General features: G+C 39.5%; 1 protein-coding gene across 9 annotated transcripts in view; it reads right to left on the reverse strand.

Annotated features, from left to right (window-relative positions):
* Positions 1-861: 861 nt before the first annotated feature.
* Positions 862-25,766, reverse strand: part of MICAL2 (microtubule associated monooxygenase, calponin and LIM domain containing 2) — a 272,089-nt gene continuing 247,184 nt past the window's right edge. For all 9 annotated transcript variants that reach the window (XM_056802064.1, XM_016423435.2, XM_056802061.1 and 6 more), the window contains 3 exons: positions 17,139-17,238; positions 9,601-9,674; positions 862-4,062 (listed from right to left, as the gene is read on the reverse strand). In XM_056802064.1, coding sequence (XP_056658042.1) covers positions 3,878-4,062; positions 9,601-9,674; positions 17,139-17,238 — 359 coding nt within the window. In that variant the 3' untranslated portion in view covers positions 862-3,877. The remainder of the gene's footprint in view (positions 4,063-9,600; positions 9,675-17,138; positions 17,239-25,766) is intronic.

Raw genomic sequence — 25,766 nt, forward strand, 5'->3', positions numbered from 1 at the left:
TCTTCCCCCTGCCACCCTCCATTTCCAGTCTTTTTCTATCTCATATCTATCCACTCACATACTTTTGGATTCATTAGCCTCCTTGCTGTTTCCTGAACAAGTAACTAAAATTTCTGCTCTAGGCATTTTATCTTGATGTTCCCCCTTGCCAAGAAGGCATCTTCATCTCTGCTTCCTGGCTTCCCTGACTTTCTTCAAGTCTCAACTAAAATTCTAGGAGCTGTTCCCAATTCATCTAAATCCTAGTGCCTTCCCTCTTTCAATTACTTCCTATTTATCCTATGGGGTCTATGGGGTATTCAGCAAGGACTAGCATCTCTGGTGTGAGGGCATGCTGAGTCCTTTTTCAGAGCTGCGCCTCCAGTTTTGAAGGAGGAATGAGAACAGTTTGTTCCAATCTCCATAAAGGAGGCTGAAGTAAGTACTGGCTCAGACGTAAAAGATAATAAGGTCATCCAGGGCCATTACTAGGCCACTGGTCTTCAATGACTATGGAAGAAAAAATGAGGCTGATGTCTATGTGCAGCTCTGCCTCACTTAAATCCAATTCATGCTTGAGTCAAGATATCATCCCTCTTCAAAATGAAAGACCAGTGGCAAAAGGCATGATGAACAAGATGATCACAAAAATCCTGGAAAGTCTTACACAAAGTGATGCAAACAAAGCGAAGTGAACAGAACCTGGAGAGTGTTGTATACAGTAACAGCAATAATATATGGTGATCAATTGTGAATGACTTAATTATTATCCACAAGGTAAGGATCTAGGACAACTCCAAGGAAGTCATGATGGAAAAGGCTATCTACCACCATAGATGGAACCAATGGAATCTGAATGCAGACTGAAGCATACCATTCTTCATTTTATTTCCTCCTTTTATTTTTCTCAAGTGTAAGTGATATGTCTTCTTTCACAACATGACAAACATGGAAATAGGTTGTATAATAACACATGTACAATCTATATCATATTACCTGTCATCCTGGAGAAGGAGGGAAGAATAGGAGGGAGGGAGAGAACATGGATTGCAAAATATCAGACAACAATTATTAAAAATTATATCAACATAATCTGGAAAAAACCTTTTTAAAATAACATTTTTTAAAGAAACAAAAGACAAACAATAATTTATCCTATATGTAGCTGGTTTATACATATCAGTTTGTTTGTTGTCTCCCCTGTTAGATTATTATACTCCTTGAAGGCAGGGATTGTCCTTTGACTCTCTTAGTATTCCCAGTGCTTAGCACCATGTCTGGCACAGAGTAGGTGCTTAATAAACGCAAAATGTTCCGCAAGCTTGAAAATGCTACACAAGCAGCAGGTACTATTGTCAAAAAACCTATTGCCTATAGTCCTTAGGCAATTCAATAGCTTATGCACTATTATAAAAACATATCTCACCATATGACAAAACAGAAAGCAGAGTATTAGGGAAGTTTTATTACCTATGACCACCTAATATACAAATAAATAGATACATAAATATAAAAGGTGTCCCAAAAGTTTTAGTGGGGTTTTAAGTTTTAAGAGTAGTAGTACTTTAAAGTTTGCAAAGCACTATATATATATAACCTCACTGGATCTTCACATCAGTCCTGTGAGATGAGTGCTATGGTTATTATTAGGCCAGTTCTATAGATGAGTAAACTGAGGTTCAAAAAGTTTAAGTGACTTCAGCATCAAAATCTAGTAATTTTCTGAGGCAGAATTTTTTGAACCTAGATCATTTTTTTATCATGAGGACAGTAGGCTATCTTGCAGCTCTCAGAGCAAGGGTCAAGCCTGATTCATAATAAAAGACATTGAAAGCCTTGATTTTGAGAACATTACCATATATGCTATGGATAAATTGGGATTCAAGACTTGAGAATGTCAGTGTGTCTAAATGAATACCAAGACAATGGATGGGCCATTTCAGTGAAAGAGAGCCTATGGCACGAAGGCCAGGCTTTAGCCGGTGTGACAGTTTTCCCTTTTCTACATAAGGTGCTGTTGGGGTGGTTTAGGCAATCATAGACACAAAGAGATTAGTTTCACAGATTAGCTTATTATGAAGATTTTAAAATTAGATTAAGTCAAGTTGCATAGTCCGTAAGTCCTAGATATGATGAAAGAAGCACCTTTTACCTAATAACAAACAAAACCTTTGGTCAAACTGAGCAACAGAGACATCCGGGACTTGGTGACTTTCTTCCTGGCCAAGTACAAACAGTTCTTTGAAGGGATCCTATTGTGTTGGGAAACCATCACCATCTTCTGATTGATCCAAAGGTGTTGCTTCCAAATCCACATGGCCTTAATACCAACCACTAAAGGAAACTTCCTAAATCAAATGGAATTTGGACATGAAAAATGCATGAGTGGGCAAGTCCACTATATCAATTAGAGGGAATAACAACTCTCAAGCAGTCTTAGTCTTCAAATTCATTCTGAATACATCTATTGGGTTGCAACCAATTACTTAATTTTATATAATTATAATTTTGAATAGTGTGAATTCAAATGCATGTGACCACTTGAAGAGACCCATTATTCACACTAACTTGGACCTAGATTGTCATATTTTAGCAGCAACTCCAAACAGGAGCTGGACCATTAATGCCCATGATCAGGGTTTCTCTTATTTTTCTATCAAGGATAGTCAATAAAAACCCCCAGAGAAGCATGAATTAGGAAGACCTAATCATTCTCCAACTTGCCTTTTCATGTTCAGGACCCTACCAGATAGAGTTCCCCAAAGGCAAGACATTTTTAAGCCCATAACATTTCATCAAAGATGTTAATCCCTCTAGTATTAAGTAACAGTTTGGGACTTGGACAAAATTAGGACTCAAATGTTGTATTAAAAGTACATCCCTTGTGGACATTACATTAGGGTTTGCAAATGCACCTGGTAAATTAAACCCACCCTAGATTGAATTCACACCTGCTATACTGGATGTTTGCTTTGTGTAATCAGTAGGCGAAGGGGTTTCTCTTCCTTCTCTAGAAACCCAATTTAAATAGTAATCTAATCTCTAAACCAGTGGAGCTTCCTTCTGACATTTGGAAACAGTTCACCCATACAAAAAAAGGCAAATAAGGATAAATTGATGGGGGGGAAAGTCTCTTTTAAAATGCTAAAGCACAGGGAGCCCCCTCCATGATATTAGAGGATTAAGAAAGAAAAATCTTAAGCGTAACAATAAAGCCCAAGTGTGGGGGTCACTTCCACAGGGATGAGAGATGATGCCCATTCTCCAGGCACAGGTACTCCATGGAAAGAGCAACAGAGTATCAGGTGACAAGACCAACATTTTCAAAATGGTCCTTGGTAATCTTTAGGAGAGCTGTTAAATATCTGATTAGACTACTTGTTATCATCATCATGATAAGATCATAGATCTCAAGTTGGAAGAAGCCTCAAAAAGATGGTCTAATTCTTTCATTATGCATACATGGGGAACTAAGTCCTGGAATGATGAATTCATTTGCCCAAATTCACACAGGTACTAGGTGCTGGAGGCATAATTTGAACCCAGCCTCTCAGAACATAATTGAGTGCTCTACCATGCTGTTATTCTTTTTAAAAGAAAAGAAAATCTATCTTTGGGAAGAGTATTAATTATCCCAGGACCTGTGATGTCAGTCTCAGGGGTGGGGGAGTGGTAGGAAAAAGATTCCCTAGGGTTATAGTTGTTATGGGTGCTGAGCTCAGTTGTTCATCTGTTGCCAAAAGGGCTACAGGTGTAGTGGTCTTTGTCCCCTAAATTTCACCCCCTTGGGGCATAAACCATAAATTTCCCCAACCATATTTCATCAGGCAACTTATTGTTTTTATGATCCACAAGCTCCTCAAGCTGCCACAAGTGACTGGGATGCACCGGTATTTCTTCAAGATCTGCTGAGTTGATAAGCTCGAGATAACATAAAATTTTCAAAGTGTTGATCTTCAGCTTTTTCTTTCACTCTCTGCTCCTCTAAGGAATCTACCAGTCTGTCTCTCTGCTCAATCACTCTCATCATTTTGGTGAAAATCTCCTGTTCCTCATTCCGAATGCTGTCGTCTTTTTCGCTCTCTAAGGAAACAAGGGGGGGGGGGGACAGAAATCACCTAAGGTAAAATCAACCAGTGTTTATTTTATTAATAACTACATTCTTTGTTGTTGATCCAGGGTCTCTTGTCACTCAGTAAACAGGAAATTAAATTAGCAGGAGGAACTATCCTTAACAGCTGGAGACACTCTAAGGCATCTTGAGCATTGGACAGCTTCAATTCCAACAAGAATAGACATAAGCCCATGAATCAATCCCACTGTTGACAGCTAATGATTTTCTCAGTTTGTACTCTGCTCCCTGAATTTTCTTTGGGTGTGTGTGTTTTTATATGTGTATACATATATATAAACACACATGTGTGTACATGGTCTTCATTGCTCCCATCTCCAAGTAGAGTATAAGTGCTTTGAGGGCAAGAATACGCTCAAAGTGATAGTAATACTGGCCTCCCTGCTGGTCCTCAGACACATGATCTATCTCCTGTCTCTTAATTCCTGTCTGTTTCCCCTGCCTGGAATGCTTTTCCTTCTCATTTCTTCCTCCTAAATTCCCTGGCTTCCTTCAAGTCTCAGCTGAAGTCCCACCATCTTTCAGAAGCTTTTCCCAGTTCTCCTTAATTTAAGTGTCTTCCCCCTGAGTTTGCCTTTTATGTGTCCTGTCTATATCTTTATTTATAGGGCTTTGCATCTTGCCTCCTCCATTTAGTGGCGAGCTCCTTAAGAGAAGGAACTGTTTTTCGTGATCTAGTTTTGTATCCCAAGACTCAGGCCAGTGCCTGACACACTGTAGACACAATAAATGCTAGTTAACTGACTGACTGTTAAATTTGTATCCCCAGCACCTAGTACATAGTGATAATTAATAAATACTTATAAAGTTGAATTTTTGCATTGAATCCATAGACCTCCAGGGGCAGCTGAGGCTGTGTGGAAGGCTGCAAAAAAATCAAGAAGGATCAGATATTTTCCTTAAAGTGCATGAAGGAAGTCATAGGCAATACTATCTAGTCCTAGTATGTGCTGCCTTCCCCTTGCAATCAGCTCCTTCTTCTTCTTTTTTTAATACAGCCTAATTGAAAGCTACCGCATTTAAGCAGGGACCATATGTGACCAGAGTATGGCTATGAATGCTCAGTAAGGAATTCAAAATAAAGTATGGCTAAATGATTTTTAGTAGTATGTCTCTTACCAAATTGTATTGTAGCAAATTAAACTCAGTATCCAGGCATATAAATCTGACATTAGTTCTGTGCAATCTGAGGAGCATCCCATAAGCCTTCAGTTTCAAGGTCTGCCTTGTTTAAATCATCTTCTTTCTTGTATTCATCCCTCTCCTTGCAGTCTGCTTGTCTCTTGAGGTTTCAGTTCTCCTTCTGCCGATTCATTTCCTTCACCCTGTCTGTTCCCCACATTTGTCCCTTCTCACTAAGAACTGCTCTGAAGCTTCCTTCCCTCCATTCTTCTTGCAACAAGTTGTTTTGTTTTGTTTTTAAACTTTCTGTCTTAGAATCAATATTTAGTATTGGCTCCAAAAGCATTTAGGGGTAGGTTATTGAGATTAGATGACATGACCAGGGCCATACAGTTGCAAATATTTACGGCCACATTTGAACCCAGGATCTCCTACCTTCAAATTTTGCTCTCTCTCTCTCTCTCTCTATTTCTCTCTCTCTCTCTCTCTCTCTCTCTCTCTCTCTCTCTCTCTCTCTCTCTCTCTCTCTCTCTCTAATGAGCCACCTAGCTGCCCCTAGCAAATAGTTCTTAGCATGCGGTCCATGGATAGACTACTGAGGGTCTGTAAACTTATTTAAAAATATTTTTATAATTATATCTCAATATAATCAGCTTCCTTGTAATCCTTGTTGTTGTTCAGTTGTTATTCAGCTGTATCTGAATCTTGGTGGTGCCATTTGGATGGTTTTTTTGGGGACAGAGATTCTGGAGTGGTTTGCCATTTTCTTCTCAGCTTATAAGGCAAATAAGGTTAAGTGATTTGCCTAGGGCCACATAGCTAGTAAGTGCCTAAAGTCAGATTTGAACTCAGAGAAATGAGTTTTCCTGACTCCAGGCCCAGTATTCTATATCACTATACCATACCCTTAAAAATATTATTCTAGGGGCAGCTGGGTGGCTCAGTGGACTGAGAGCCAGGTCCAGAGACTGGAGGTCCTGGGTTCAAATCGGGCTTCAGATACTTCCTAGCTATGTGATCCTGGGCAGGTCACTTAATCCCCATTGCTTAGCTCTTACTGTTCTTCTGCCTTGGAACCAATATATAGTATTGACTCTAAGGCAGAAAGAAGGTAAGGATTTAAAAGAATATTATTCTAAGAAGGGGTCCAAAGGTTTCACCTGATTGCCTGAGGAGTCTATGACATACAAAAAAAGCTAAAAATCCCTACCCCTTCTGCTGATTAAGGAACATAGAAGGAACCTCAGAGGTCCTCAGGGTCTTCTCATTCATTCATTCAACATGAATTCATCAAATGTTTCCTATGTAAAGCCACTCTGCTAAGTGTCTCCTTCCACTGACCTAGATTTTGTGGGAAAGGGTAACATAGAAATCCAAGCCAGGTCTTTACTAGGATGGAAATAACAACCTTCCAAAGACTGGGAGGGCTACAGAAATCTGGTCTCTGGCCTCAGTGCTTTAGCTAAAGAGCCAGGATCACAGGATCCCTCTTTGGAAGTATACCACTCCTCTCTGTATTGTCTTCCCATATTAGAATGAAAGCTCTTTTAGGGCAAGACTGCCTTGCTTTTTTTGTTTGTGCCTGTATATACCGTAGGAAATAAGTAAGGGATAGAGTAAATTTCATGGATTAGCTTTAAGAGGAAAAGAGGAGAATTTGGATACAAGCCTTAGGGGGGAAAGATTCTGGGGTCTGACTGTTTTAATGGTCACTTTCTTTCTCCTGTTTTGACCGAGCTGGAAAGAGGATCTTTGCTCTGGCATTTTTCCTTGGAAATCCTAATCTTGTGGAGAAGTTAGTGATTCCTGGGTTTGAGAGTTTACCTTTGAGTGGACTGCTTTTTCCCTGAAGTACAATCTGCCTTTGATCCATCTGTCAGAAACCCACTTGGCTAAAGTAATCCCAAGGGTTTGTCATCTGGGAGTCTGGATTACCTAATGAAGCCAACCCCAGGGCTTGTATATAAGTTCTCCTCTTTGCCTCTTAAAGCTAATCCATGAAATGTACTCTATTACTTACTTGCTTCATACCATATGTACTTTAGTACACAAAACATAGTCATCTCTTAGTAAAGTCTTTGGCATTCATTTCTTGTGGAATAAGAATATGAGGTATTATAGGTCATCAGGAACAACTCTTTCATTTTATAGATAAAGAAACTGAGGCCCAGGGAAGCGATTTGACCAAAGTCATATTGGTAGTGAGTAGCTAGAAATCAAACTGTGATTCCAAGCCCAGTACTCTTTCTACTATACTATATATACAACCATTTGCAGACACAAAGGAATGAAAGCCATTGTGTGATTTGAGGTGGGGCTGTGAAAGCTATCCTTTGCCAGATTATTGTTCTTATTCAGTGTTTTCGGTCATGTCTAACTCTTCATGGCCTCTTTGGGGTTTTCTTGGCAAAGATATTGGAGGGTTTTTCCCCACTTCCTCCTCCAACTCTTTTGACAAATGAGAAAACTGAGGCAAACAGGTGAAGTGACTTGACTTTCATAGTTAGGAAGTATCTGAGACCAGATTTGAATAGGTAGATGGGTTTTCTTGACTTCTGGACCAGCACCTTTTTCACTGTGCCACCTAGCAGCCCAGACAGGAATTGCCAAGTGCTCAAGAATGACTATTCCCTGTATTGGCCTTTCTCAGTATCTCCAGGGCTTAGCACAATGCCTAGCACATAAAAGAAATGCTTACTAAATATTTGTTAGCTAATTGATTAGAGGAGTAGCAGAGACTAGAAGTGGCACGGCTTTCTGACCATACCAGCTTCCCAGGCACAGCTCCTCTCTTTCTAGAGAAGTTAGCACAGCTCATATAGGCTGCTGGGAGGCTCTGTCCTAGCCCAGGGGTCTGGGATAAACTTGACTTCTCATTTCTTTGGCTTAGCTAAATCTAGAGACTTGGGGGACTCCTTTCTGGCTAGTCTGGAAGCACCAGAATAAAACATGTGGGTATGGTCTGAGACAGTCTAGGTGGGACAAAGGGAGGTAGGACAGTAGTGAATTGAACTCTATCCTTTGGCTAAAATGTCAGAAAAGGAAAATGACAAGGGGCGGTAGGATTGGCTGATAAATTGTTTGGCAATCTCTTCTGGGTCATTTAAAAAATTCTTACCTTTTGTCTTAGAATCAATATTGTGTATTGGTTCCAAAGCAGAAGAGAGGTAAAGACTAGGTAGTGGGAATTAAGTGACTTGCCCAGGATCATAGAGTTAGGAAGTGTCTGAGGTCAGATTTGAACCCAGTACCTTCCGTCTCTAGGCCAGACAATCCACTGAACCATTTAGCTGTCCCCCAGGTCACTTGGATAACCCATGTATGGGACACCCTAAATTCCACAGGTCTGAAAAGGAACTCATTATTCCTATCCATTCACTGTGAGAAACTCCTGCTCCTTCTAACATCCTCATCGTTGTGGTATCAAGCATCCTTCTTATCACCCAGCTTTAAGACTTCAATTATGGCTGATATTTTCATTCTATCTCAACCCTTATAACCAATCAATTACTAAGTCTTGTTGATCCTAACATCCCCCCCCCCGACACACACACACTTCTTACATCTGTCCCCTCATCATCTTTTAGCTGGACCACTCCTGATGGGTTTCCTTGCTACCAAGACACCATCCACATGGCTGCCAAAGTGATATTCTTAGAGCCCTGACGGATGGTTACTCTCTTCCTTAGGAAGCCTTAACAACTACTAATTGCCTCCAGGATAAAATATCAAGTCATCTATTTGACATTTTATGCCTTTCACAATCTGGCTTCAACCATATCTTTTAAGACTCATTTAACATTACTCCTCCTTACTTACTCTTCCCATATAATGCTACATATGTCTTTTGTTTTGGTTCTTTCCTATTCCCACAATGCTCTTCCTTCTTTATATCTGGGAGTGCCCAGCTCCCTTCTAGACTCAGTTCATGTTCTAGACTCAAAGTCCCTATGGGGCAAGGGGGTCCAGATCATCTCTGCCTTATTGCTTGTGTTTCCCCTCCCCCAAATTAGTTTGGATGAAAAATGGGATAGACTGGCCAATGGAGAGGCAGTCCTTTGAACACAGTAGATAATCTCCAACCTGGTTTCACTCTGCATAAACCCATTACAAGATTTACTTATCTGTGTATATTTTCTGTTCTTCCTCCTGTAAGTACAGCTCCCCCCCCCATCCAAATGTAAATTCTCTAAGATAATTTCATAAGGGATTGTTAAGAGATTGTTTCATTTTTGCCTTTGTATCCTCAGCTCTCAGTACAGTGTCAGATAAGAGGGACTAATAAATGCTTTCTGAATAAAATTCAATTCAATTCAATTCTCTGCTCCGGTCCCACTTCTTTCCATTCAAGGTGGGTCTAAACTTACCTTCCATACACATTTTTTCTCTTAGTTTCTGCTCTAATCTGCTTTGGTGGTCTTCTAATTCTAATTCTTGGGCCCTGAGAAAAACAAAAATAGTAAAAGTTGATTAATATTAGAGACTAAAAGTTTGAATGACTTCAAGATCAATATTTAGTCACAGCATCTGTTCATCCTCCTGTGGCTGGTGTCTAAACTTCCCAAATGAAAGTTCTGCTGCCCCTGTGGTCATTATCCCCAGGGTAGCTAAAAGGATCAAGCCTACAGTTCTGGTCAGCAGTATTAGTAGATAGAATGCTGGATTTAGGAAGAAATGATTTCAAATCCTGAGTCTGATAATTACTAACTTGAGGCCAAGATCATAATATCTGTAGAATTTGATGATTTGCTGTTTAATAATAATAATAATAATAATCAATAGAGAGAATCCCTTAAGTTTGCAGAGCCCATTACGTGTTATCTCATCTGATTCTCACAATAGCCTCTGAGTTAGCAATTATTATTATTCCAATTTTATTACTATATTTACTATTTAATTTGTATATTATATTTACATACCACATTATAATAAATATTAATTTTATATAGAATTTAATTTATAATATATTTATTATATTATTGTTCCAATTCCAATCTTGCACAAGACTATAATTTGAAGGAACCTTAGAAGCTATTCAGTCTAACCCCTCTTATTTTATAGATAAGGAAAACTAAGGTTCAGAGAGGATAAGTAAGGATAAAAATTGCTCAGAATCACACAAGTTTTAAATTAAGTCAGCTGCATCTGGGCATCATTATATCTATTTTTAAAATTCAAATCAGCTACTAAAGTGTTTTTTTCAGGTCTGCCTATCATAGATGTATGGATAGGGGAAGAGTTCATGAACAAATAAAAGATAGAAAGGTGCCTGGAAGATAAAAAGAATGATTTTCATTACTTAAATTAAAAAGCTTTTTTCACAAACAAAACCAGTGCAACCAAAATTAGAAGAATAGCAGGAAACTGGGCAAAAAAACATTTTTAGCAGGTTTCTTTAATAAAGGTTTCATTTTTCAAATATACAAAGATTTAAACCAAATTTGGAAGACTAAGAGCCATTCCCCAGTTGTTAAATGGTCAAGATATATTAACGGACAGTTTTTAGGGGAAGAAATCAAAGTTGTCAATAGTCATACAAAAATGCTATAAATCATTAATAACTAGAGAAATACAGATTAAAACAACTCTGGGATACTACCTTATACTCATTAGTTTGGCTGAAATGACAGAAAAGGGAAATGACATATGCTAGATGGGATATAGGAAAACAGATAACACTAATGCATTGTTGGTAGAGCTATGAATGAATCCAAACATTCTGGAGAACCATCTGGAACTATACCTCCAAAGTTTTAAAACTGTGAATATCCTTTGACCTAGGTCTATATCCCAAAGAAATGAAAAAGAGGAAAAGGATCCCTAAGGTAGAAAAATACTTAGAGTAACATTTTTTGTGGCATCAAAAAATTGGAACTAAGAGAGATGCCCATAAATTGGGGAATGGCTGAATAAATTATAGTATATGAATGTGATAGAATATTATTGTGCTGTAAGTCATGATGAAGGGGGTGGCTTCAGAAAAATCAGGAAAGTTGGAACTGATGTGAAGTGAAGTGAACAGAACCAGGAGAACAACCCATTGAACTTCCAAAAATTTTTTTTACTGATTTAGAAAAAACCATAACAAAGTTCATTTAGAAGAACAAAGGATCAAAGATATCCAGGGAAACAATGAAAAAAATACAAAGGAAGGGGGCCTTGCATTCCCAGATCTCAGACTATATTATAAAGCAGCGGTCATCAAAACAATTTGGTACTGGCTAAGAGACAGAAAGGAGGATCAGTGGAATAGACTCCAGGTAAGTGACTTCAGCAGGAGTGTATACAACAAACCCAGAAAACCCAGCTTTTGGGATAAAAATACACTATTTCATAAAAACTGCTGGGAAAATTGGAGGACAGTGTGGGAAAGATTAGGTTTAGATCAACACCTCACACCCTACACCAAGATAAATTCAAAATGGGTGATTGACTTGAACATAAAGAAGGAAACTATAAGCAAATTAGGCGAACACAGAATAGTATACATGTCAGACCTTTGGGAAGGGAAAGATTTTAAAACCAAGCAAGACTTAGAAAGAGTCACAAAATGCAAAATAAATAATTTGGAATACATCAAATTAAAAAGTTTTTGTACAAACAAAACCAATGTAACTAAAATCAGAAGGAAAGCAACAAATTGGGAAGCAATCTTCATAAAAACCTCTGACAAAGGTTTAATTACTCAAATTTACAAAGAGCTAAATCATTTGTACAAAAAATCAAGCCATTCTCCAATTGATAAATGGGCAAGGGACATGAACAGGCAGTTCTCAGCCAAAGAAATCAAAACTATTAATAAGTACATGAAAAAGTGTTCTAAATCTCTTATAATCAGAGAGATGCAAATCAAAACAACTCTGAGGTATCACCTCACACCTAGCAGATTGGCTAACATGACAGCTATGGAAAGTAATGAGGGGATGTGGCAAAGTAGGGACACTAATTCATTGCTGGTGGAGTTGTGAATTGATCCAACCATTCTGGAAGGCAATTTGGAACTATGCCCAAAGGGCACTAAAAGACTGTCTGCCCTTTGATCCAGCCATAGCACTGCTGGGCTTGTACCCCAAAGAGATAATAAGGAAAAAGACTTGTACAAGAATATTCATAGCTGTACTCTTTGTGGTGGCAAAAAATTGAAAAGCGAGGGGATGCCCTTCAATTGGGGAATGGCTGAACAAATTGTGGTATATGTTGGTGATGGAATACTATTGTGCTAAAAGGAATAATAAAGTGGAGGAATTCCATGGAGACTGGAACAACCTCCAGGAAGTGATGCAGAGCAAGAGGAGCAGAACCAGGAAAACATTGTACACAGAGACTGATACACTGTGGTACAATCGAAGGTAATGGACTTCTCCATTAGTGTCAATGCAATGTCCCTGAACAATCTGCAGGGATCTAAAAAACACTATCCACAAGCAGAGGATAAACTGTGGGAGTAAAAACACCTAAGAAAAGCAACTGCTTGACTTCAGGGGTGGATGGGATATGACTGAGGAGAGACTCTAAATGAACACTCTAGAGCAAATACCAACAACATGGAAATGGGTTCGAGTCAAGAACACATGTGATACCCAGTGGAATCACGCGTCGGCTATGGGAGAGGTGGGGGGGGGAGAGGGAAAAAATGATTTTTGTTTCCAATGAATAATGTTTGGAAATAACCAAATAAAATAATGTTAAAAAAAAAAAGAACCAGGAGAACAATCTACACAGTGAAAGCAATTATAAGGAAAATCAACTGTGGAAGACAGCTATTCTCATCAATACAATGATCCATGACTATTCCAAAGGAGTTTGAATATTAAAAAAAAAATTTTTACCAATTACATATGATAAATTTCCACATAAATTTTCTGAAGTTATATCATCCAAATTGTCTCCCTGTCTATTTTCCTTCACTTCCCAAAGGAGTTTTTAAAATAATATTTTATTTTTCCTCTATTACATGCAAAAACAATTTTAACTTTTTTTAAGAGTTCAAAATGCTCTTCCTTCTCCTGTCTCTCCCTCCTTCCCTGTCCTCCTCCCTTACTGAGATGGCAAGCAGTCAGATATAGATTTTACTGGTATAATCACCAGAAACATTTTCCCACATTAGTCATTTTGTGGAACAATTCTCAAATGGAAAAAAAAAGGATAAAGAAAATGAAATATAGTATGTTTTCATCTACATTCAGATTCCAGTTCTTTCTCGGAGGGCATATAGCATTTTTCTTCACAAGTCTTTGGGATTCTTTCAGATCATTGTATTGCTGAGAATAACTAGGTCATTCAAAGTTATTCATCAATAAATATTGCTGTTACTATGTATAATGTTCTTCTGGTTCTGCTCACTTCACTTTGCATCAGTTTCTGGAAAAATCTTTCTAGATTTTTCTGAAATCATCCTGCTTGTCATTTCTTATAGCACAATAATATTCTATAACTATTACATACCACAACTTGGTCAGTTATTCTCTAATTGATGGGAAACCCCTCAATTTCCAATTCTTTGCTACCACAAAAAGAGCTGTGATGCTTTTGTATAAATTGGTCATTTCCCCCCATTTTTATAAATCTTTTTTTATCTCTTTGTCATGCAGACCTAGTAATGGTATTGATGGACCCAGGGTTTTAGAGTCCTATGAGCATAGTTCCAAATTGCTCTCCAGATTGGTTGAATCTAGTCCAAAGGAGTTTGGAGGAAAATACTTTCTACCTTCAGAGAGAGAACAGATGGGCTCAGAGTACAACCTGACGTATACATTTTTTCTTTCTTTTTCTTTTTCTTTTTCTTTTCCTTTTTGGACATGGCTAATGTGTATCTATTTTTTTTACATGGTTTTATATGTATAATGGTCATTGTTCTTGTTGTATTCTCTATGGGTGAGAGAGGAGTAGAGGGAAGTAGAAAATTTGGAACTGAAAATAAAAATAAAATTGAACTAAAAAAAATAAAACTGTAGGTCTGCCCATGTCAACCCCTTACTCCATAAACTCCAGTGGCTTCTTATTACCTTCAGATTAAAAAGAAAGTCCTCTGATTGGCATTTGAAACTCTTCATAGCCCAGCACCTCTCTACCTTTACAGTATTCTTTTCTCCCCTTACTGCACTTGGGGTTTTTCTATTCTCTGACTGTGAGCCTTTTCCCTGGCTGGCCCTTATGCCTAGAATGTCCCCCCTTTTCATCTCTTTGCCCTAATTTCCATGGCTTCCCTCAAGACTCAGCTTAAATTCTACCTATCTATCTCCTCATTTTCCTCTCCACCCACCCAAGCCTTCCAGTTGTGAATGACTTCCCCTCTGAGATGACCTTCCATTTATCTTATATTTGCCTTGTCTTACCTAGTCATTGACATCACTCTCTCCCATTAGACTGAAAGGTCCTTCAGGGCAGGGACTGGCTTTTGCCTTTCTTTATAAGTTTAGTGCCTGGTGTAGAATAGAAGCTCAACAAATATGTTTTGACTGAGTCTGCTTTTCCTGACTTCAAATCTACCACACTTTGTCCTAGAGTATGTAATAGGTTAGGTGTTAGGTTTAAATCCTATAATGTCTGGAAAGCACTTGTATTAGAATACAATGATAGGGGGCAGCTGGGTGGCTCAGTGGATTAAGAGCCAAGCCTAGAGACTGGGAGGTCCTAGGTTCAAATCCGGCCTCAGCCACTTCCTAGCTGTGTGACCCTGGGCAAGTCACTTGACCCCCATTGCCTAGCCCTTACCACTCTTCTGCCTTGAAACCAATACACAGTATTGATTCCAAGATGGAAGGTAGGGGTTTAAAAAAGGATACAATGATAATAGTGGAAATGTAGTCATAATAATATTATTATAATATTATGTTATATATATATATTATATATAATATAATATTATAATAATATAAGTAATAATTATTCCACAAAAAGCTAGGAGAGTCCAGTGTCTATCAGGATTATTGGTGTGCGTAAACTCTGGTCCTGTTACCTATAGTCTATATCATACTTAACTTCAAAGTGAGCTTGTTTTATCCTGCTAATACAAGATAAATGCCCATCTGGGCTGTACTATCTGTGGCTGCTTTCCATAGTTCAACCAAATGTTTTTCTAACTATGTTCTGGCCATATCTAATGGGCCCAAAGTTCATATAAAGAGATGAGAGGAAGGAGCTGACCTCTAACATTCTCCCTCTCCTAATTCTCTCTCAGGACCAAATGAATATCAGATAAGAGTTTCCTCACATTTTTGGACCCACATTTTGTTTCAACTTTTACCTTCTGTCTTAGAATTAAAACTGAATATCCATTTCAAGGCAGAAGAGAGGTAAGGGCTAGGCAATGGCAGTTAAGTGACTTGTCCTGGGTCACACTATTAGGATGTGTCTGAAGCCAGAACTGAACCCAGGGCTTCCTGTATCAAGGTCTGACTCTCTATCCATTGATCCACCTAGCTGCCCCTGGACCCACATTCTAAAGGCACTTAGGTAGGTAAAGTAGTAGACCTGAAATCAGGAACATGTGAGTTCAAATCTTGCTTCAGATATTTACTAACTCTGTGACTCTAGGGAAGCTGCTTAACATCTGTTTGGCTTAGTTTATTCATCTGTTAAAAAAGGAAAATATTTATAAAGTGCTTTGCAAACTGTAAGGCTTTATATGGATATTACTATTATTAGCTGTTGTTATTCCCTAGCCATCTCCAGAGAAGTGATATAGGGAAGTCACTAATTCACGTCTTCAATTCTTGATACTTATAGTCAGGGTTGATTCCTTGGGACGAAAGGGGATATGGAGTTTCCAGAGAAGCTGACAGACTAAAAGCAGACCAAACCCAATCTTTAATGTAGGAGCCCAACAATCCTAACAAAAAATTCCTAATTGTTGAGCCCAGAAAACGGAATGACCTCAGAGAATCATTGATCTAAAAATGGAAAGGGTCATTCAAGGTCCTTGAGTAGAAGCCCTTCACTTTAAGGTTGAGGAAACCAAGGGAGAGAGAGGGCAAGTTACTTCTGATGGTTCCAATAAGTATCTATGTTGGGAGTTTTGCACTTTGTTGTTGTTGTTCAGCTGGTTTTCAGTCATGCCCAACTCCTAGTGATCCCATTTGGATTTTTCTTGGCAGAGATACTGGGGTGGTTTGCCTTTTTCTTCTCTGGCTCATTTTAAAGATGAGGAACTGAGACAAACAATGATAAGTGACTTGGCCAGGGTCACACAGCTAGTGTTTGAGGCCAGATTTGAATTTGTGAAGATAATTCTAATGAGTTCTAAGCCCAGTGATATACTTGCTGTGCCATTTAGCTGCCTGAATACATATATACACAATGTATATATGCATCACAGAACTATGCATATATATGTTATATTTATATTTTTTGCATGTGTATGTGACACATCTAGTGGTCAGTCTTAAGTCCAAGAGAGGACAGTGTGATTGGTTGGCATAAATGTAAAAAGAAAGAGGGTCAATGAGGAATGATTGCCAAGCCAGAGTCTGGGAGTGGACACAGGAAGCCAGGGGTTTGCCTACACCGGCTCCTCTCTTTCATGGATAAGACTGCTAGATCCCAGAGAGGACCAGAGATGGGAAAAGGACCCGCTCAAGGGCACCCAACAATTCAAACTCAGGTCTCCCAACTCCCATCCCACATGTTCCGCTCTCAAGAGATGCCATCTGGAAAGCTTGCTATTTCATCTATTATAACTGTGCAGAATCTCTTTCTGTCCTAGCCTTGGTGCCGGGAATGGACAACTGGAGAGCCTCCTCACTAATAGGCATATGATATGCAAGACATAAAGTGGCAATTTGCCTCAATCAGGGCTGTACATGCATCAGGAGGGAAAACAGGGGCCCTGAGCAGAGGGGTGGCTGCCCTCCCTCCTCCCCACAGCCCACGTAGACCTCACTGTTGTCTGTGTTTCTTTACTTACATGATCAAGAGCTCAGATTCATATCGCATTAATTTATTCTTCTCCAGGACCAGCTTAAACCATTCATGCAGGAGCCGTGCCTCATCCTGTGCGCCTGAATCTGTTTAAGAAATAAAGCAGAAATGTGTTCTATTGGAGTTCTGCGCCCCGTGATCACACGGCCCTGGGGCCACCTTAACCTGGCCATGTTTGTCTCAATAAACCCACGCTGGGTAGTAGTCGCTGATGCGCTGTTGATACCGGGAGCCTGCAGGCAGGACAAATAGAGCACACCTGTGTACACTCTGGCAAAGAAGTGCATTGGGAATTTTGGTCAGGAAGGACACTGAGGGGCAGGAGGGGTGGGGATGGGAGGCTGCCATAGATTCTCAATGGCACTTTGTAGGAGAAAGCCACAGACCCTGCCCAGACGACCCTCATTCTGCTCCTTGCTTGGGATTCTTCTTGGTTGTCCTTTGTTTTCAGAGGACCAGTGGCATCACAGGGTGACATCTTGATCTCTGCATGAATTGGGTTTAAGTGGGGCAGAGTGGCACGTAGTCATTGGCCTCACTCTCTCTTCCAGAGTCATCAAAGTCCAGTGATGGGACAAAAATCAGGGGGACAGGCAATGGCCAGGAATGTGGTGGATGACCTCCTCCAGTCAAATTTGGAGGCAGAGATTGCATGCTAGCTCTTCCATTTGCTGACCTATGTGGTCTTGTACCTTTTTAACCTATTCTAGCACATTATATACTACTGCAAGTATGGCTAGTTTGGTTTCAAATGCTTTTATCAATTATGTAAGCCTGGGCAAGTCATTTAGCCACTCTGTGACTCAGTTTCCTTATCTGCAAAATGTAGGTAATAATAATGACTACCTCCTAGGATAGTTGTAAGGATAAAATGAGATGATATTTATAAAATGCTTTAAAAAAATAAACACTCGTCTTTCATCTGAGAACCAATGCTGTGTATTGGTTCCAAGACAGAAGAGTGGTAGGGGCTAAGCAATGGGATTAAATGACTTGCCCAGGGTCCCACTGTTAGGAAGGGTCTGAGGTCAAATTTAAACCCAGCACCTCCTGTCTCTAGGTCTGTCTCTTAATCTACTGAGCCACCTAGCTCCCCGGATTTTTAATTTTTAAATTTTAATCCTTACCTTCCATCTTCAAATTCTTATTGTATATTGGTTCCAAGGCAAAAGAGTGGTGAGGGATAGGCAACTGGGATTAAATGACTTGTCTAGGGTCACATAGCTAGAAAGTGTTTGATGGTAGATTTGAATCCAGGGCTTACTGTCTCTAGGTCTGGCTCTCAATCCACTGAGTCACCTATCTGCCCCTATAAAACACTTTCTAAAGCCTAAAGTACTACATAAACACTAGCTATTATCATTGGTCTAATTTGACTATTACTACTTGACTTTATTTGATCCTTTATTAATTTTCTTGACCTCCACAACAACCCTGTGAGGTAGGCACTCTTACTAGCCCCCTTTTATAGATGAGGAAACTAAGGTTGAGAGACTTTAGGTTTCATTGTGACCTCCCTGGTAGATTAGGTTAGAAATTTAACCAACCCTTCCAGCTACGTGAAGTCTTTGGTGCAGTTCCATGGCAGATGGGTAAAACAATACCCAAATTTTCACATTAAGCAGAAGCATCTAGAGAGTACTACATAGATATGAAAAGGAACATGACTAGTGGGAGACTGAAGCATTACCCCTGGATGAATTATTTTTTTTTAATTGGTCACTAGTCTATAAACTAAGTGCCTATTATATGGCAGACACTGCCTTGGGCATTCTTAATAATGATTTCTTATATTTTCATAATACATAGGATTATAGGATTTTGGATCTTTAGATAAAAAAGATCTTAAAAGCAAGAGAGTCTTTACACTCCCTCCCCATTTTACAAATAAAGAAACTGAAGTCCAGAGAGGTAAAGTTACTTGTCTAGAGTCACAAAGCTAGCAAGAGACATCAGGCAGGATTCAAGCTCCTGCCATCCTGACACAAAGTCCAGCACTCAATGTCATGTCATCTTCCCCAATACCTCATGATTTCCTGTCTCAATCCATGCCTTTATGCATATCCAGTGTGAATGCCTAGAATAGAGTTTATTTATGGTTCATTTCTATCTCAAGATTGTTTCCCTTTAGGAACTCTATGTCCCAACTATACTGTTCTACTGGGTATTCCCATATTCAACATGGCACCTTGGGCTCTTCCCATCTCTTCAAATCCCTGACTTCTTCGAAGGCTCAGCCTAGATGTTGCTTCCTACTGGAGGGTCTTTTCTTAGTTACTCCCTTTTTTACTCCTCACCCATCCTCCTGACATCCCCACATCAATAATTAGGTACCCTCTTCTTTGTAATAAATGAAAATAAGGGGGGCAGCTGGGTAGCTCAGTGGATTGAGAGCCAGGCCTAGAGATGGGAGGTCCTAGGTTCAAATCTGGCCTCAGACATTTCCCAGCTGTGTGACCCTGGGCAAGTCACTTAACCCCCATTGCCTACCAATACATAGTATTGATTCCAAGATGGAAGGTAAGGGTTTTTAAAAAATAAATGAAAATAAGAATTGTTAAATGTAATATTAATAAAATATTGTGGTTGCCATTATAAAACTTACTATCAAATCAGGAGTCCATTAGTAGCTCTTAATGTAATTTTAATAAAAATGGAGATATATGAAAAAGGGAAATGAAGGGGACAGAAAATCTCACCTATCTAGAAAAATACCCAAGCTGAAATCCCAAATCAGAGAGAGAGAGAGAGAGAGAGAGAGAGAGAGAGAGAGAGAGAGAGAGAGAGAGAGAGAGAGAGAGAGAGAGAGAAGAGATCTTCCTCACACTTTTAATCCACCATGCCCCTTAAGTCCCGCAACATATGAATGAAAAAATGGGGTGCAGCATAGAACAAACTTAGGGAATGGATTCTATCATCACACTTTCCTCAAGCTAATTTGTATTTATTTATTTGTGGAGTATATGAAGTGTTCAGGGAGGACTGGCACCTCTGATGCTCATTCACCTTTGGTGTCCACCTATCACTGTAAAAAATAGACTCGAATACAGGACTACAATCCCCACAAGCCTTTGCTCCACTTCCTCAAAATGTTTTGTAATCTCACGGGAATTCTGAGGTGGGCCGAGATCGAGGAAGGATTTAAGCTGGTGGCAAAGGTTTTTGGGGTCTCTCTTTTGGACTTCTGTTTTGGAATAGAGGCGTCTCTTCTGTGATGTGAGGTTATTTTGTCTAGGCCTCTGGCCTAGGCACATGTTTCTTACTTGTATATTCTTTAATCTTTAACCTTTAATAAACCTCTAAAAAGTATAATACTCCTTGCAGAGAGAAGCTAATTTCTACCTGCCTCAGTCTCCCCATATTACTAAATTTTAACTGTTACATCACCCAACTCTCACCTTTGGCTCCAAGAAGCTGGAGCTTGAGCACTGGCCACAACCTGGCAAAACCATTTCAGTAGATGGGCTAAACCAGGTTGAGGATAACCAACAGATCTCAAACCTACAGGGAATTATGGGAGTCTCTACTCCAAGCATGTGAAGACTTTTCCCAACAGAATGGGCAGATGAGAACAATTTGTTCCATCTACTATGATGGTGGCTAAAACAAGTGCTTAGAGCTTGGTCAGACATCAAAGACACCAAGGACAACTACTGCATGCTGGGCTATCCTCAGTCATCCTGACTTTTGTCTTATCATTGTACTTTGATGACACTGGAAGAGAGAGTGAGGGCAACTCTGCCTCTCTTAAATCCAATCTGTGCGCTAGTCAAGACATGTCATTGGAATTCTTGGAAAACAAAGAACCACCAACCACATTTGCTTAGCTGTGTACGTTATACCCGGACATAGACTCCATACTCCTTGAAGGCAGAGGCTGTTTTCAGAGTAGGCAGTCTTCAACAGAGAAGGGCTGGCTCAGTGTTTGCTGAACTGAATGCAATGATTTGCTTTTTTATGTGCCATGCATTTGTTGTACAATTTCTCCCTGGCCTCCATTTTTCATCCCCCACAACAATAGAAACCAACAGAACATATCTTGTTCTAATTACCTGCTCATCAGGAGTTTTTTGAACAATTACTCAATCACCTATGGGCTATACCCTTCATCTGGCAATTAATCACATTCTATAATGAATCATATGCCTCAGTTATGGCCGATAGCACTGCTATATTCTTCATTTCTTATAGGTAGGCATCCCTTTTCCTCTTTCTGTGACCCCTTGTGCCACTGTAACTGGGTCCAACTATAAAGAGAAAATTTTCAGCTTCCAGAGAGCTGCCAATCAATCACTAAACATTTATTAAATGTCTCTTGTGTACCAGGCATTGAGCTAAGTGCTTGGGGTGTAAGGCAAAAAGCAAAACAAACAATCCCTGCTCTCAAAGGGGTCATAGTCAAATGGAGGGACACAATATGCAAACAACTATGTACAAGGGACAGTTACATGACTCAGTGGATAAAGGGCCAAGCCTGGAGATGGGAAGTCCTGGGTTCAAATCTCACCTTAGACAATTCTGAGCTTGGGCAAGTCACTTAACCCCAATTGCCCAGCCCTTATTACTGTTATGCCTTAGAAACAATGCTTAGTATAGAAGATAAGAGTTTTTTTTTTTTTTAAATCCTTACCTTCCATCTTGGAGTCAATACTGTGTATTGGCTCCAAGACAGAAGAGTGGTAAGGGCTAGGCAATGGGGGTCAAGTGACTTGCCCAGGGTCACACAGCTGGGAAGTGGCTGAAGCCAGATTTGAACCTAGGACCTCCCGGATAAGAGTTTTTTAAAGACATGTACAAACAAGATAAAAACAAGACAAATTGGAAATACTCAACAGAGGGAAGTCAAAAGCAGTAAAGGGAAAACAGGATAGGTGATATGCCTTCCAATGGAATAAGTTTCCCATTACTGAATGCCTTTAGGCAGAGGCTCCATAAGCACTTGTCAGGGATTCATTCATTTTATCAACAAGCATTTATTAACCATTCAATTCAAGGCATAGTGACATTTTTTGGAGGCAACTAAGTGGCATAGTGGATAGACCAGTGGGCCTGGAGTCAGAAAGATTTGAGTTTAAATCTAATTGCAGACATTTACAAGATGTATGACTCTGATCAAGTCATTTTAGTTCTGTATGCCTCAGTTTTCTCATCTATAAAATAGAGATAATAATAGTATTTATCTCCCAAGATTATTGTGAGAATGAAATGAGATATTTGTAAAAGCTCTTTGAAAATATTAAAATATTATATAAATGCATGTTATTGTTGTTATCATTTTTATTGGTAAGATTTTTTTTTAAATATATTTTATTTGATCATTTCCAAGCATTATTCATTAAAGACATAGATCATTTTCTTTTCCTCCCCCCAACCCCCCATAGCCGACGCGTAAGTCCACTGGGCATTAGATGTTTTCTTGATTTGAACCCATTGCTTTCTTGATAGTATTTGCATTAGAGTGTTCATTTAGAGTCTCTCCTCTGTCATGTCCCCTCAACCTCTGTATTCAGGCAGTTGCTTTTTCTCGGTGTTTCCACTCCCATAGTTTATCCTTTGCTTATGAATGGTGTTTTTTTCTCCTGGATCCCTGCAAGTTGTTCAGGGACATTACACCACCACTAATGGAGAAGTCCATTACGTTCGATTATACCACAGTGTATTAGTCTCTGTGTACAATGTTCTCCTGGTTCTGCTCCTCTCGCTCTGCATCACTTCCTGGAGGTTGTTCCAGTCTCCATGGAACTTCTCCACTTTATTATTCTTTTTAGCACAATAGTATTCCATCACCAACATATACCACAATTTGTTCAGCCATTCCCCAATTGAAGGGCATCCCCTCGTTTTCCAGTTTTGGGCCACCACAAAGAGCGCAGCTATGAATATTCTTGTACAAGTCTTTGTGTCCATTATCTCTTTGGGGTACAGACCCAGCAGTGCTATGGCTGGGTCAAAGGGTAGATATTCTTTTGTCGCCCTTTGGGCATAGTTCCAAATTGCCCTCCAGAATGGTTGGATCAGTTCACAACTCCACCAGCAATGAATTAATGTCCCTACTTTGCCACATCCCCTCCAGCATTCATTACTTTCCTTTGCTGTTATGTTAGCCAATCTGCTAGGTGTGAGGTGATACCTCAGAGTTGTTTTGATTTGCATGTCTCTGATTATAAGAGATGTAGAACACTTCTTCATGTGCTTGTTAATAGTTTTGATTTCTTTATCTGAGAACTGCCTATCCATTTCCCTTGCCCATTTATCAATTGGAGAATGGCTTGATTTTTTGTACAATTGATTTAGCTCATTATAAATATGAGTAATTAAACCTTTGTCGGAGGTATTGGTAAGATTTTTGACTCAAACAAGAGATGAATTTGATGACTTCTGGGGTACCTTCCAACTCTGAGTCTATTACTAAGGGTGAGCCCAAGACAAGTGATATTGCTTTAAAAATGTGGCTGGTCTGATAAAGTATTAATGCACAATCAGTTTTGCTTGCAAGTTCTGGGCCACCTAATGGCCCCTTTTTCCCTGAAGCATGCTGGTTGAACACTTGTTTGCTTGGTGTCTCTATAGAAGCAAGTTCACTTGTTCCTCAAAGGAAAATGTTTCTGCATTCTGAGATTCAACTCAATAAGCATTTATTAAATATAACACTCTGGGTGAGAAGGAGCAAGAGATAGTGAATAGAAAACTTTTGAGATTTTAAGTATAGAGCAAGTTCTGATCTGTATTGGTAGAGTGAGTTCCCCCTCCAGGGAGGGGAGTTTGCTATTGTCATTTAGTTATTTTTAGTTTCTTCTTTGGGGTTTTCTTAGCAAAGATACTAGAATGGTTTGCCATTTCCTTCTCTGACTCATTTTACAGATGAGGCAAATAAAGTTAAATGACTTGTCTAGGATCACATAGCTAGTAAGTGTCTTATATCAGATTTGAACTTGTGTCTTCCTGGCTCCTGCTGTATTCATTGCACCATCTAGGTGCCCTACCAGGGAATACCCTATCCCAATGAAACTGCATGAGTAATTACAAAAAGTTTCAGGTTTTCTATTAGGAACTAGAGATACAATGACAAAAAGCAAAATGAAAACAGTCTCTGCCTCAAGTTTCTTACACGGCACTACTTCAATTGTAGGAGAAAAAAACATATTTAGAAAATGAAATACAAAACATGTACACCAGATAAATTTTTGGGAGCATGGCATTAGCAACTGAGGAGATATAGAGGGCCCATCACCTTGAAGCCACAAGCATCAGACCTGCCAAGTCTAAATTCATCTGGCAAAACTTTATAGACTGCAGCTCCTCATTTCTGGATGAATTTAAATGCAATCTAACTAAAGGCAGTTTTAGGAAAGTATCGGGGAGGGCACATTTTCATTAAAGCCATTGTTTGGACATAAAAGGTTTTCTCCTTTTAATGTATCACTGCCCACTCTTCTTCCTGTACAATGGTTCCTGGCTTTCCAAATGGGAGCTCATATTGCCGCCTCTCCTTCACCTCTTCCTCTAGTTCATCAGGTATTATTTTCCACCTTGCTTGGCATCTATGGCAAGTCCTAATTTTGTATCAGATGCAATTTTCTTAATGTACTCTTAACATTTTCACTAATGACCAGGAGAGATATCAAAGTAATAGCTGCCCTAATTCTCAGTGGCACTGCAGTCAACATCTCTTTCAAATGAGCCCAGTTTCCGATCACCTTCCCTTTTGTCTGTGGCCCTTTGGTCAGGGGCTCTGCCTGTGTGGCTCATCGCCAAGGCGATTGGATCTGAATTGCTGAACCATCATGCCCATTTTTTTTATAGTTCTCCAGCTTCATTACATGGAAAGACTCCATTCTCTTCTCCTACTAAGCCAAAGTGATTATACCTCCTCCACTCCTCCTCCTCTCACCCCAAGCAATTCAGCTGGTCTGGCCTGATTTGGCCTTTATGAGCTCAGTTCTGGTGGATTGCTCATGATTCCATTACCCTGAGTCTATGGTTGGTTTTTCCTTTTTTTTTTCCATCAATAGTACAAGAGGGAAAATATCAAATTTCATCAAATGTCCTTTTGTTTTATTTTATAGAGGATATCAGATAATTTGTGTAGCTGTTCTACCTCTTCCCAGCTTCTTGGAAGGAGAGGAAGGGTGGCATATAGACAACAGTGGATTTTAAGTCAAAGGACATGAGTTTAGAGCCTACCAATTGACTCTTGGCTGAACTACCTCCTTTCTCCAACTCTAAAATGAGAGCTCTCTAAGCTCCCTTCTAGCTCCAAATCCTATGATTTTAGGTTATACTCTAAGCAAGAAAATATAGGAAGATTCTGGAATCTAGCTTGAAGCTGTTAGTCTCTCATTCACCAGTGGTCAAGATCCCTGGCTCATAGAAATTAACATTCAAAACTTCCTGTTGACTCAATGTTCCTGCTGTCTGATAATGGATCTCAGATACCTAGAGTCCTCTGCTAAAGTCACTGTTCCCATGGAAGCTCTCTTTTTCATCCTGACCAGATGGACTTTGGTCTTACTTACCACTGGAACAGACTTAGAGCTGGAGGAGACCTTAGAGGTCACTTATTTTACAGATAAAGAAACTGAGGTACAAAGAGATTGATATGCCTCAAATCAAA

This window comes from Monodelphis domestica, chromosome 6 (assembly GCF_027887165.1).
Source record: "Monodelphis domestica isolate mMonDom1 chromosome 6, mMonDom1.pri, whole genome shotgun sequence".
Classification (NCBI taxonomy): domain Eukaryota; kingdom Metazoa; phylum Chordata; class Mammalia; order Didelphimorphia; family Didelphidae; genus Monodelphis; species Monodelphis domestica.